General features: G+C 34.7%; 2 protein-coding genes across 2 annotated transcripts; both read left to right on the top strand.

Moving 5' to 3' along the window:
* Window positions 1-1,600: 1,600 nt before the first annotated feature.
* Window positions 1,601-2,344, top strand: LOC125206142 (uncharacterized). The gene has a single exon (XM_048105435.1). It carries the CDS (start codon window positions 1,601-1,603, stop codon window positions 2,342-2,344), a length of 744 nt encoding a protein of 247 aa, XP_047961392.1.
* A 4,483-nt stretch (window positions 2,345-6,827) lies between these two features.
* Window positions 6,828-7,734, top strand: LOC125203470 (uncharacterized). The gene has a single exon (XM_048101817.2). The coding sequence runs from the start codon at window positions 6,887-6,889 to the stop codon at window positions 7,691-7,693; it is 807 nt and encodes a 268-aa protein (XP_047957774.1). The 5' UTR covers window positions 6,828-6,886; the 3' UTR covers window positions 7,694-7,734.
* The last annotated feature ends 5,879 nt before the right edge of the window (window positions 7,735-13,613 follow it).

Below are 13,613 nucleotides of genomic sequence, written 5' to 3'. Positions count from 1 at the left end.
TTTGTATAGGGATAAGCTTTCTTTCTTTTATAAAATTGATAGAAGTTAAATGCATACAGTTGGATCTTTTCTGACCTTCAAACACATGCCAATGTCTCCTCTGCTCATTAGCAGAGGCTTTTGAGGTTTCTGATTTGAGTTTGTGGTAATGAATGTTTTTGTCCTTAAACAAAAATCTACTTTTATATTTCAATCTTGTTCCCCTTTTTACCTAAGTTTTTGGCTTAAGTCAAATCTTATTTTACAAACCACCCTCCGAATCTGTGATTGTTGAAGCTAATAATTAGCAAATCTACCAATTTCCAAGGAATGAGAGAATAGATTAGAATTTAAATCTAATGTCACATATTCTGGGTGCTTCCTTGTCTGCCTAACATAGCCTATCGTGCCAACTGACAACTCATTTTCATTTCATATATAGATCTACTAATATTCTTGCTTTTAGGTTTTCACCAAACCCCATATCTAGTCACCTAGCAATGTTACACATGACTTTCTAAAGAGTGAACTACTAACTATGTAGTAATATCAAATAGTTCGGGGTTAAAAATTAAAAAAAAGGTAATATCAACTATGTAGTAATATCAAACGTGACCTTCATTCTTTAAAAAACATTTCTAGATAGTTCTAACATTTGATGTAATATTGTTGCAAGTCATTTTCCACTATTTCATGATTTTTAAGCCCTTTTTGCATTTTTATGTCCCAATGGATACTTTTGTCCTTTTGCAATTGAGAAAACTACAGATTTAGCCCCTGAACTATACATTAATATCAAACGCGACGCCATTCATTAAAAATATCTCCATACGGATCTGACCTTTGATGTAATTTCACAAAAATACTTTTTCACTATTTCTCCCAATTGCAAAAGTACAAAATGCCCCTTCGGTATAAAAAAAATATCAAAAAGGGTAAAAACTGCACGAAATAGTGAAAAAGAACATACACTAAAGGTTAGAGCCGTTTGAAGATATTTTAAAAAAATAAGAGTAACGTTTGACATATTACTATATGGTTCATGGACTAAATTTGTAGTTATCTCTTTTGAGATATGGTTACCTCTCCTTTGTCTATTGCACAAGAGTCGAATTATATGTTAGGATGTCATGTGGTTTACTTTTGGTGGTGTTAGGCATTAATTAAGTTTCAAACCAAAATCCAGAATATGATTTGTTTTCTTAAAATATAAGCATTAGGTGACCGGGTTCAAGGTCGTACAATAATGTTGAAAGTCTTGCAAGTTAAATATCATAAATTAGGACTAGAATTGGTTAAATGAATCCTACTAATGATTGGGGAGGCAGAGAGACCAAAAGAAATTATAGTACTAATACTCCATGGCTTATTGACATAATTTTCAAATCTACAGTATTAAACATGTCTCTCCTGTTGCCATGACTCCAATCTTATAAAAACATTTAGTAGTGCTGGACTGATTGTGAAAACCCCAACATAGAGTTGTATATAAATAATATAAATCCAATCACATGCACAATCATTCATTATTCATTATTCATCACAAAGTGGCTGTCCCCTATAAATACCATCTCTCCATTTACAACACCACCACCATTTACAATTCTCAATATCTCCAAAAATGGCAGTCTCACAAATCCACACTAGATCCATCAGCCTCCCTTCAAGGCTTCATCCAATCAACTCCACACAATTTGAAGCTCAACTAGACAAGCTCAAATCCACCGTTTCTCTCACCTCAGTCGACACCATCATCTCCGGCCTAGTAGGGCTGGCTGACCTCTACAACTCCATCACCATGGACACGCAAACTCCATCATCGCTCGAGGAAGCCCTCGAGCGATCGGTCAAGCTGCTAGACTGCTGTAGCTCTATCAAAGAAGTAGCGCAGATGACGAGGGAAAGCGTCCGAGCCCTTCAGTCTGCTCTACGCAGAAAGGGCTCGGACGACTCCTCTTTAAGAAATGATGTCACTTCCTACGTGGCATCACGAAAGAGGATGAGCAAGTGCGCCAAGAAGAGCCTCAAAGCACTCAAGAGTTGGGAGGGTGGTGCATCGGATGTGTACGGCCTCACCGCCGCGGTTTTTAGGAGCGCATTGCTCTTCTTCTCCTCGTCTTCTTCTTCTTCGTCCTGGAATCGGGTGGCGAGGCTGGTGTTGAGCAAATCTGAGGCTGTGATTGTGAATGAGGTGGGATGTGTGGACTTGGCTCTTAGTAGTGGTGAATTTGACAAGAAGATGGCGCAAAGGAGTTTGCAAAAACTTGAGTCTTGTGTTGATGGAATTGAGGAGGGTTTGGAGAGGATGTTTAGGGAGTTGGTGAGAAGTAGGGTTGATCTTCTTAACATTCTCACAAATCATTAGTGGTTTATGTGTGATAAAAATTTTGTAATTATGTGATCTCAGATATAATGAATGACATGGATATTGGATTAGTATACTATATTCACTCTTGTTCTATGCCTATTTTGTCTTTTGTTCGTCATGAACCGTTAATTCTTGAAAGAAACATAGTTTCTAATATTTTTCATGAACTTTGAAAGTGTACTAATTAAAGCACAAACTTTAAAATTGGTGTTAATTTCCACGGTGGTAATTCTTCAAATTCGACATATCTGTATACAAGGCATATTTTATCATATTAGACATACTATTTTATGTGAATTCAAGAATTAGGGCGTCAAAATGGTGTCATTTTATGTAATTCGGACTAATACGCATAGGTTTTTATGGTTAGCCGCGCAGGATCAAAATCTGCCAATTTTTTTTTGTTCGAGATGGAAAGATTAACACTTTCAAATATTTGTAATTTTTTTGACTATTTTAAAAGTTCTTGGAAAATACAAAAATTTGCACAAAGTTTTTTAAGACCAATATCCATAATATTAATAGTGCAATTATTAGATCAATAATGTGCCATTTATCACCTCAAGTTTAAATATTTAGTCATAAATTAGAGTAATAACCTATTAAGTTTCATTTCAAACATATACCATAAAATTAAATTGTGTACCACATGGCATATTGAATGTGGAGTATATCATAATTCGTTGCAAAAATATAAAATGTCTTCATTTTCATTAACTAGAGAACTAATTAATAAGTACTCCATTTTTTTTTATCTTAGTTACTGAAATATATTCAATCTCACCCTTTCAATGGGATTTTCAATGGAGTACTATTTTTATTTTTTCTAAATTAATGCTCCAAAAAATATTCTTAAAATCCAAATTTAATTCTTAATTATTTATCGTAGTCCTTAAATAAAGAAGGCATCGACCTCTCAAAAAAGAATAAAACATCATTAAGCATTCATATACAATTTTGAGGAAGAAACATAATGAATTGAATTTTGTGAAATTTTTTGACAGCCTGTGATGCAAATCATGCATGCATAATGCAGAATAATAAATTGGTAATCCAAAGAGAACCTAGGATTTGGACAAATTGGGTACAAATAAGAAATAAAAAAATGAATAACTTTATGATGTACGGGTCACATGGCCCTGCCCGTAAAAATGCATTTGCCCGGGTATCTAGCATTCTAAATGGGTCGGGTCAGCCAGTGGGAGACATTATTAATTGTCATGTTTAGTTTCCCTCCATTAACAAGACATATTTATGATTCTTGTGTATTTTTATTCATTTAAACGCTGGATTTAATTTTATATTCTGACGGGGCGGCATAGTATTGAGTTTTAAATTAGCTAGTGTTTGGCAAAATCAAGTTGCTTTTAATAAATCTTGAGAAAATATTAATTAAACTTAATATACATTATTGTACTTTAAATTGGAGAATGAATCGATACAGCGTGCCATACTTATGTAATGGAATATTCATGAGTGATGCTAAAATTCTAATATTTCGTCCCACGTCGGCTTGGTGATGATCCTATCTCTTCTATATAAGGATGGGTAATCTTCACCCTTATGAGGCCTTTAAGGGGTGAGTGGCTCATTTCTAATATGGTATCAGAGCAGGGCCCAAGTCGATGATGGTTTATCTCTTTATCTCTTCTCTTGCCTACCCACGTGGTGGAAGTCCGATGTGTCACTTCGGCTCACACGTGAGGGGGCGTGTTAAAATTCTAATATCTTGTCTCACATCGGCTTGGTGATGATCCTACTATATAAGGATGGATAACACTCCCCCTTATGAGGCATTTTAAGGGGTGAGTGACTCATTTCTAATAAGTGAAGTACTTGCCCCATCCCACAAGAGTATATAATTTTGGTTGGATACATGTTTTAATGTATAATTGATAAAGTAAAAGAGAGGTAGAAAAAAAATAATTTAATTATTATTAGTGGAGAATGACTTCTTTCTCGTTAGAAAGAAAAAAGATTTCAAAAGATTTCAAAATTAGAAAGTATACTCTTATGGAATGAACTAAAATGAAAAGTACATACTCTTGTGGGACTGAGGAGAGTATATTAGAATGTCAAGATGAATATAAGTGATTACTACGTCAAAATCAATTAGGAGTACCAATAAAAATGATGATTTGCCTTAAATTTTATACAACTAACGTTAAAGCAAGCGGATTATGAAGTGGTAAATGGAGTTATTCCTTTGTAATTTCTCATCATATTTGGATGCAAACACATGAACACATCTTTAGAAAAATATTACTCCGCTTAAATGGGCTTGGTAAAGTGGTAACCGAATTTTTTCTTCATTTGAATCTAAGGAATGAAATAGGAGTTGGTTGAAAGTTGAAACCAACTTTTATTTCAAGTTGGAAGAATGGTCCGACCTTCACATCAATTAATATTAAAATAATGAAAAGTCCATATATAAATTATGAAGTTATCCTTTTCGATAGCATTGCCTAAACTTGACGTTAAAAAATCACATATCAAAGTAATTTTGTCATTTATAATTATATAAGCTCAAAAAGGCAGTATTTCAGATTGAACTTTTTTAATATAAAAAGAATTGAAAAATAAAAAAAAAAGGAAAAGGAAAACAAAATCAATTGCACCCAAGCCAACAAAACATCTAAACTATAAATCGCAACCATTTCAAAGTAAAATACCCATTTTGTCTCACTCTAAGTGATAGTACATTTTTATTTTTTAATCTCATCTTAAATGATATATTTTTAAAAATGAAAACAGTACTCTCTATACATTTTTTCTATTTCTTATTATTTTATTTTTTCTACTTAACTCACAAAATTAAGCTAAATAAAATTTTGTGTCAGAAAAGAAATGCTTCATTTAGAATGAGAAGAATGAGATAGATGGAGTAATAAAATTGGTTTATACAGTACTTGACAAAATCAATTTATACTTGACCAAAAGTACAAAGTGATTGATGTTGCAGAAATTGAGCATAATTGAATAATTGGGAAAAAATAGAAAAAAAACGGTGTAGACAATGGAGGCGGTTCTGTATCTTCCCTTGACATGGGACCTGTGGCTGGATTCAAAGTAAGGCAGATATTATTTTACTTTTTTATTCTAGAAAGAATTTAGTTGTATGATCCGTTTGCCAACTTCCAATTTACTCATCCAATAATATCCATGCTTTGAAGTTGCCAATGGTAGATGTTCCACGTTTCGAAACAAAGTTGGTGAAATAATTGCTGGGCTTGCCCTGGATAATTTCTCAGACAAAACAAAATTGGTAAACGTGGCGAGTAAAGAGGCGGCCACTCACGTTTTTCATATGTATGGGCATTCTAGTGGGGCCCACATGCGCTTTTTATTTTAATTTTTTTATGTAAACATAATCTTTTTACACACTTTTTTTTTCTTTCAAATCTCTGATGGGAGAATGGTGTTGGTAACTTTTAGCCAAATGTTGAGTTGATTGTGCAATTATGTGATTAAAATAAAATGAGATAGTCGAAATTTTATTTATTCGTGTAATATTTTACTAGTAGAATTATGGAGAACAATGTTAATAAGTTATCATTGAAATGTATATATTTCTTATTCTATTCAAATTTCTATTAGTGTTAGAGTCATTTCTTTTAATATGAAGATTAAAACATAAATATTTACTAAATTAATTAGAGTTTGAATAAAGTAGAAAACTAGTGAGAATTAAGAAAGAGAACAAATTTTATAATATTATTTAGCTTGTTAATTAAGAGAAATAATAAATCATGAAAGAGAATAATATAGAGATTCAAAGTGCTGTTTCTTATTCAGGAATGCATATTCAATATCAATGTTTAATGTAAGGACAAGCAAAAAATTAAGTGTAAATAATATGAAATTGCAAAATTATTTTTATATACTCGCCACTCCATGCATATACAATTTTTAAAAATTCACACTATTTTATGGCTAGTGTATTGAAAGTTGACACGATGCTATAGAATCATTTATATGGTGAAAGAGTGTGTTACGTATATACTTTATTGTCCACAGAATTGGCTCATCAATTAAAAAACTACTCCTACTATGAATAACATTTGATGAGTAAGAAATTCTATTATTATCCACAGAATCTACTGTACACTCTAGGTCTTCCCTTGTACAATAATACATCCAAATATAGCAAAAAACTTAATATAGATCTGTGTGTCCCTCATGGAGCACATCATGCATTTAGCTTTTCAGATTAAAAATATTGTATTTTTTGTCATTTTTCTAGCATTGGCTCCAAATGATTTAAGGAGGCAAGGAGACAACTATCATTGCCTCTCTCTCTCTACAACACATGGCATTTGCATGAAAGCCACGTATAAATTTTACTCCATTATTTTATTTAAACTTGTCTCTTTTTGGATGAATCGTAGGGAAAAAAAACATAAATCAAATGAGCCCCACATGCAACATCATCAATTTATGTCTCTATAAATACAGCTCCCCCTTTTCAAAAAATTTTCAACATCTCAAAATCAACAATCCAACCAAACAGCGCCTTTTCAATCGGGAAAAAAAGAAACAATGGCGATTTCACAAACACATTTCAGATCAATCAGTCTTCCTTCAAGATTAGATGACTCGAAGAGTCTGGAATCGGAGTTTGAGAAATTGAAATGCGGATCTGGTAGCTCGGAATCGCTTCAATCCGGTCTCGTGGCGCTTGCGCAGCTCTACAATTCATTCGAGGAATTCAGCCAGAAATCATCAGGAATTGATGATCGGAAATCGGTGGAGGAATCTCTGTCGCGATCGGTGGATCTGCTCGACGCGTGCAGCGCCATCAGAGAGGTGCTTCAGATGATGAGAGAGAACGTCCGCGCGCTTCAATCAGCGATGCGGCGGAAGGGAACATATTCCGATTCCGCGGTGCAAAACGACGTCGCGGCGTACTTCTCCTTGAGGAAGAAGATGCAGAAAACCGTCGCGAAAACCCTAAAAACCCTGAGGAAATCGGAGATTGTGACCGGATCGAAATCGAAATCGAATAATCACTCAATTAACGCGGACGGCGAATTCAGCTTCGTCTTTGAACAACTAGCCGGAATCACGAGCGCGAATTTGAGAAGCGTGCTGGCGTTCGTGTCGTACGCGGCGGAGAGGTCGCTGGTTTCGAGGCTGGTGGCGGGAAAATCGAGAGGCGGTGTGAATCTGAATGAGATTGAGGATTTGGATTTGGGGCTTCGAGGGAAAATGAGGAGTGATGTGGCGAAGAAATTGCAAATTGTGGATGAAATTATTGGAGAATTGGAAGGGGGATTGGAGAGATTGTTCAAGCAATTGATTCAAACTAGGGTTACATTGTTGAACATTCTTACCCATCAATTATGATCATTCACACTCAATATTACTAATGTATAGATGTAATCATACTATAGACGATTAACATTTTTGATGAATATATTCGGCTCACAAATTTTCATGAAACCTTTGCTTCAGTTGCATTAGCTTTGATTAATTTTGATAAATCATGAAAAATTTGAAAAGTTGAAATGGAAATAACACGGAATAAAATTTTATAACGTTGGGTTTATAAAGAAAAATTAAAGCTCGTTTGAAAAGAAAGATGAGATATAACAAGATTTGTTAAATGAGATAAGAAATGTGGGCTTCGTGTCAAGATAAGCTCGGATGAAAGTTTTTTCGTTGTTGTTTGGTAGACAAGAAATTATCTAGATTTGTATTAATAATCATAGTAAATGAGGTGGAAATGCTATCCGACCAAATTTGTGAGATACATATCTTTGTATTTTAAGTAAAAATTTGCGAGCTCGGATGGGCCATAGAGAAAACCACGGACTGACATAATAGATTAACTATGATATCAAACACTTAGAAATAGTCATATAAGTATCTACATCTAGGCATTACTAACTTATCAAACATATCACTATTATTTTGGGTTTAAGAATTAACAGATAAAAGATACTACCATTTTTTTCCGGTTAATTTTTATAAGTTTCGCGAGGAATATTCACTTTCATTGCAAATTAATTTTCATTGCATGTTACATAAAAGAGGTGGACAAAAATAATATTATTTCGTGAAGCAAGTCAGCGAGGAAAATATAAAAGAAATTAATAAATATTAAATATGTGGTTAAAAATACTACTGTAAATATTTTTTTTTCAGAGTAAGTTCTCTCATTCATTAATTTATATAAAAAAAATATATTTTTCTCTCATATTAAAACACAATAACATCTCATAAAATCTTGTGTCAAATGTGACATCGGAGTACTACTATAAAAGAATATTATTTGGGGAGCTTTGGCACTACTTGAATTATACATTGGATTCATATCTATTGTTTGTGATATAACTAAATAAGTGAGATTTTACAAATGATATTAGTGTAAGGTACACGTTTTTTTGTGTGCTTGAGTTGGTAGAGTGATACAGAAAAGGTCTCCCAAGTTTACCATGGCATGCTCTTTAAACTTATAAGTACACGTTTCTGAATATTTGAAAAATAGTTTTTTTTAGAAAAATTAAATAGATTAGAACGTCATGTAAAAATACACAATACACAATCTTTATTGCTGTCTTCGAAATGTGAAAAGCTCAAGGTAATAAAATAGAGATAAGTAGTCTATTTCTATCGCATAAGTTAGAGCAATTCCAAGGAGAGAAGGGAAATGAAAAGGATATATCATGTTTATACCTTCTCAAAAAGTGAAATATACCTTTCTAAAAATCACTCAATTCCAAGGATAAAATGTATATAGAAAGGTATATCATTTAAAAAAAATAAAATAGTAGTACAAAAGTATTAAAAAAATATAAAGTATAATACCTTTTCAAATATCTTCTCCATTGGAGGAGAATGATATTTTATGAAAAGAAGGTAAACATGGTGGTTACATGATTTTACCTCTCCATTGATGGAGAGGTAAAGATATGGATAGGTAAAGATACCTCTTCAAAATGGGAAAAAGTATAATACCCTTCTCAAATACCTCTCCCTTAGGAGAATGATTTTCCATGAAAAAAAATTTAAATATGATAGTTATATTAGTTTATCTCTCCATTTACCTCTTCCATTGGAGATGATCTTAGTATTAATTAAATTGTAAAAAATCATTTATTATACTTAGCATTGAAAATTGAAATTACATACTGTACTAATTTTATTGGTCAACTTTAATTTATTATACTGCACTAACTGACCAACCAAATCCTACCGTGAAATCTATCAAATATCATGTCACCTAGCATATCAAATATAGCTGTATTAAAGAGCAAGTATAAATGTGCAATACATATTAATGTGCAATACATATAGCAAGAGTATCCACTGTGGGAGAGCTGCGGCTCGTGGCTCTCCCGTGGCCCGCCCGCGGCTCTCTGTAGTGGAATTCATGGGCGTTTGTGGCGCGGGGGGGTGGGGGTAGCCCACGAGAGCGCCACTCGCGTGGCCTGGCCGCGGCTCTCCCTATTTTCTATTTTTTTTGTTATAACCCATTTTTTCAATTTTTTTACCCATTCCAATCTCCACTATTTTCAATTTATATCCAATTCTACTTTGGAAAAATGAGTTCCGACGATGAGTTTCAAAAATTGGTGGATAGGGAGTTCGCTGAACTCGTTGAAGATGTTCAGCGGGAAGCTGACGAGGAAGCGGCGGCGGCATGAATTTTTTTTATTATTAATTATTATAGTCCAACAATTTTTATTGTAGTAGAATTGAAATATAAACAAAATGAAAAAAAAAAAATTATTGTGTGGCTTGAGCATGTCAAACATAGTTGGAAACAAGTTTTTTGGTGGCCTGACCACGCTTTGTGGCTTGGCCCGGCCACCCATTGTGGATAGCCTAATATTTTGAGAAAAAAATAGTAGCAAAACTATGGTAATTAAAGGATCGGATGATTAATATGTCCCCTTGTCTTTTAAAACAAAACTGATTTGTATAGTGGTGTATATATTTCCTATGAACTATTCGTGTATATATAGGGGTGTACTCCCTCCGTCCGCCATTAGGAGTCTCATTCATGGACGACACAGGTTTTAAGAAATGTTAAGAAAAGTGGGAGGAAAAAAGCTAGTGGAATAGGGGTCCCACTGGCCACTTGTATATATTACTCCCTCCGTCCCGCTTAAGATGACACGTTTTCCTTTTTAGTTTGTCCCAACTAAGATGACACATTTCCTTTTTTGGTAACTTTCACTCTCCAATTAATACACTCAACCACTTTTTCTCACTCCTATTAAAATATCCATCTTTCTTTATCTCTCTACTTTAATACTTACACCCACCTTCTCTCTCCAATTTAACACTTTAACCAATAATTCCTAAAATTCCGTGCCGGCTAAGCAATGTGTCATCTTAGCCGGGACGGAGGGAGTAGTTTTAAATGGAATCTGAGTGGAATGAGTTAGTGGAAGGTGAGACCCTATTACCATTTATATTAAAAGTGAACCGGGACTCCTATTCACGGACGGACTAAAATGGAAAAACGGGACTCCTATTCGTGGATGGATGGAGTAATATGTTTGACTAAAGTATTTTTGGTTTCCTAGTTTTCTCAAAAAGAAAAAAAAATCTTTATAAGCTTGGGGTGTGTTTGGTTCATCTTATGGGGTTTTACTAAGTTCCCAAATAATGGTTTTTCCCAATATTTGAAATAGCTAATCATACTTATAATGGCGTTTGGTAGAAATGTTTTGTGCCTTAATCCATCATTTGGTAGGCATTAGTCATTATACCGGATAATTATACTCCCTCTGTCCCGCTTTAGGAGTCTCGGTTGATCAATTTTGGGCGTCCCGCTTTAGGAGTCCTGGTTGAGATAAATTAATTAAAAAATACCTACAAAGTGTTAAAAGTGAGTCTCAATATCCACTACAACTAATAAAAAAATGTTAAAAGTAGATCCTAACATCCACTAAAACATTTATTTATTGGACACTCAACTAAAAGTGGGTCCCAATATCCACTACAATATTTATTTATTACACACTAAATACTTTTTTCTTAAAACATGTGCCCGACTCAACCGGAACTCCTAAAGCGGGACGGAGGGAGTATTAAACACTGTCATGACAAATATGCCCTCACTTTTTGAATAGTTCATCAAAGTAAATACTCAACTGACGTTTAATTGACATTACATGATACACACATCAATAGCAATGTGTGACAATATAAACAAGACACAACAAACATTGACCACAAATGATTACACAACTGAAAAATGCACTAATAATCAGCGTGGCAATGCATTATTGCGACTAATGACATTTTAAACGTAAAGAAACGTCACAAAATGATGAAAGCACACAATAATTCTCTTTTTCAGATCCTAAGCCATTGAACATTCTATGGAAAGAAAGCCTCTCTGTTTGATGCCTATTTACTTGCAGCATCGAATCCCATTCTACTTAAAAGAGCAGTTACCGGCAGCTCATAGGTTGAAGAGAGTTGGAATTCCTCATCCTCCATCTCCTCAGTGAGAGTGTGGCGGAAGTGGCAGCGGTGGCCATAAGGGCAAGGGATGTCGTGCAAGACCATGCGACAGACCTCAGCTTGTAACGAGGGTGGCAGATGACTGGTCGGAGCTCTGCAATGCCATGAGCGATGTTTCGGAACATTCTCCAGTTTGTTGCCATTTGTTGCACAGCTCAGTCTTCAACATACCTTGATTGTACACTTCCAGTTCCACCGCTTGCTCCTCCTCATCTTTCACATACACCTTTTGCTGCATTCACAACATAAGAAAGCCTATATAAATCATCCTATAAGGAGAGGTTATGAAATTAGAAGCAATGGCAAGGGAGTGACTAAATAAAGCACACAGGGCTAGCCTAATCAAACACACAGCCACATCACAGCCAACCGGCATTCAATCACACAAGCACATGGTTATCGTGTGCACCAAAAGATCATTACGAAGTAGCATACTCCACACCAGCCAATAAAATGCCATTTCGAAAACAACAAAAGCAAACACATCAGGGGCAATCGACAAACAACCACACAGCAAAAAGGTTATGGTAAAGACAACATCCGATCACCACAAACACCAGCAATCAAACACAGAACCATGCGAACATCAACTTCATACACAGCAGGGTCGACTTACAGCCAATTTAGACGACGAATTTTTATGCGGAACAGAATTGGGAGGTCTTCATAAAGACTAAACTTGTCATTAAAGTAGGGAAGAATCCCCTGAATTCGACATTACAGATGTTCATGATTGCAGAAGCATACTAAAGCATACTTGGTCACCTCGATCTACTGGGCAGTGCAAATCATTATACAAAAAAATAAAATTGAACAAACAAATTCTCTCCAGAAATCAGTAATAACAGACACAATAACAATTGATACTTCAATTTTTGGGGATCTGAAATAATCGACTCTATACCACTGTGTAAGACCCAAAAATTGAAACTTGAGGGTTTCAGTGTACCGTCTTACCTTGTGCAGGTCGGAAACCTGAATTTTGCCCCGCCAATGAGCGACTCGTGATGGATAGGTATTCTGCTGGGTAGAGCTCGAAAACAAGAGGACAATTTGGGCATTAAACAGGAGACTGCGAAGTGGGCGGAACCGAGAAAAGCTTATACCACTACTTTCCTCCGATAGTGTTATGCCAGAGTCACCGATTTTATTACGGATATCACAGAGATCCGGAACTTTTGTGCCGGGTATGCCGATAAAATCAGCGGCTACCAAATACCGGAGAAGATGGGATAATAATGTCTTTTATGGGCTTTTATGTGATAATATGAGTTTCTACGACCTACCAAACGAGCCCTTGATATATACTATAGTACTCCTACTACTAATTATAAATTCTACAACATGTACTACGTAATATATCAACAAAAACTTGTACATCGAATGAACAATCAACAATGAATCCAGATGCATCATACACTTTTGATATGTAGTAATTGTCTTTTCTAATCATGTGTGTGAGGTGAAAAGATCTTCTTAGATCATGTTTTTAATTATCATGTGGGAAAGAATCCCTTTGTGGAAGAAAATTGCAATGTACATGTACGTGTACGGTCACATTCATGCATGATAATTTCTTCAAAATAATTCTCATGTAACGGCGATTATCTAGTTTATAATACCCATTATTTACCGACAACCAACACCGACTATTCTTTATTTGTAGGGAATAATCAATAGTAGTATTAATTAGACATCAAATGCATGTTTCATTTTTTTGTATCTCTATTTCATAACAAACGATGATTAATTTAGAATGTAGTACTAACTAATAGTCGGTAGG

This window comes from Salvia hispanica, chromosome 6, assembly GCF_029641045.1.
Source record: "Salvia hispanica isolate PSC_SH4W2 chromosome 6, Shi_PSC_v1, whole genome shotgun sequence".
NCBI classification, from domain to species: domain Eukaryota; kingdom Viridiplantae; phylum Streptophyta; class Magnoliopsida; order Lamiales; family Lamiaceae; genus Salvia; species Salvia hispanica.
The sequence above is the reverse complement of the archived record's forward strand: the minus strand, read 5'-3'. Positions and strand labels throughout refer to the sequence as shown.

Bases quoted from the DNA above. Each gene is read 5' to 3' on its own strand.
- LOC125203470 (XM_048101817.2), top strand. From the start codon at position 6,887: ATGGCGATTTCACAAACACATTTCAGATCAATCAGTCTTCCTTCAAGA.
- LOC125206142 (XM_048105435.1), top strand. From the start codon at position 1,601: ATGGCAGTCTCACAAATCCACACTAGATCCATCAGCCTCCCTTCAAGG.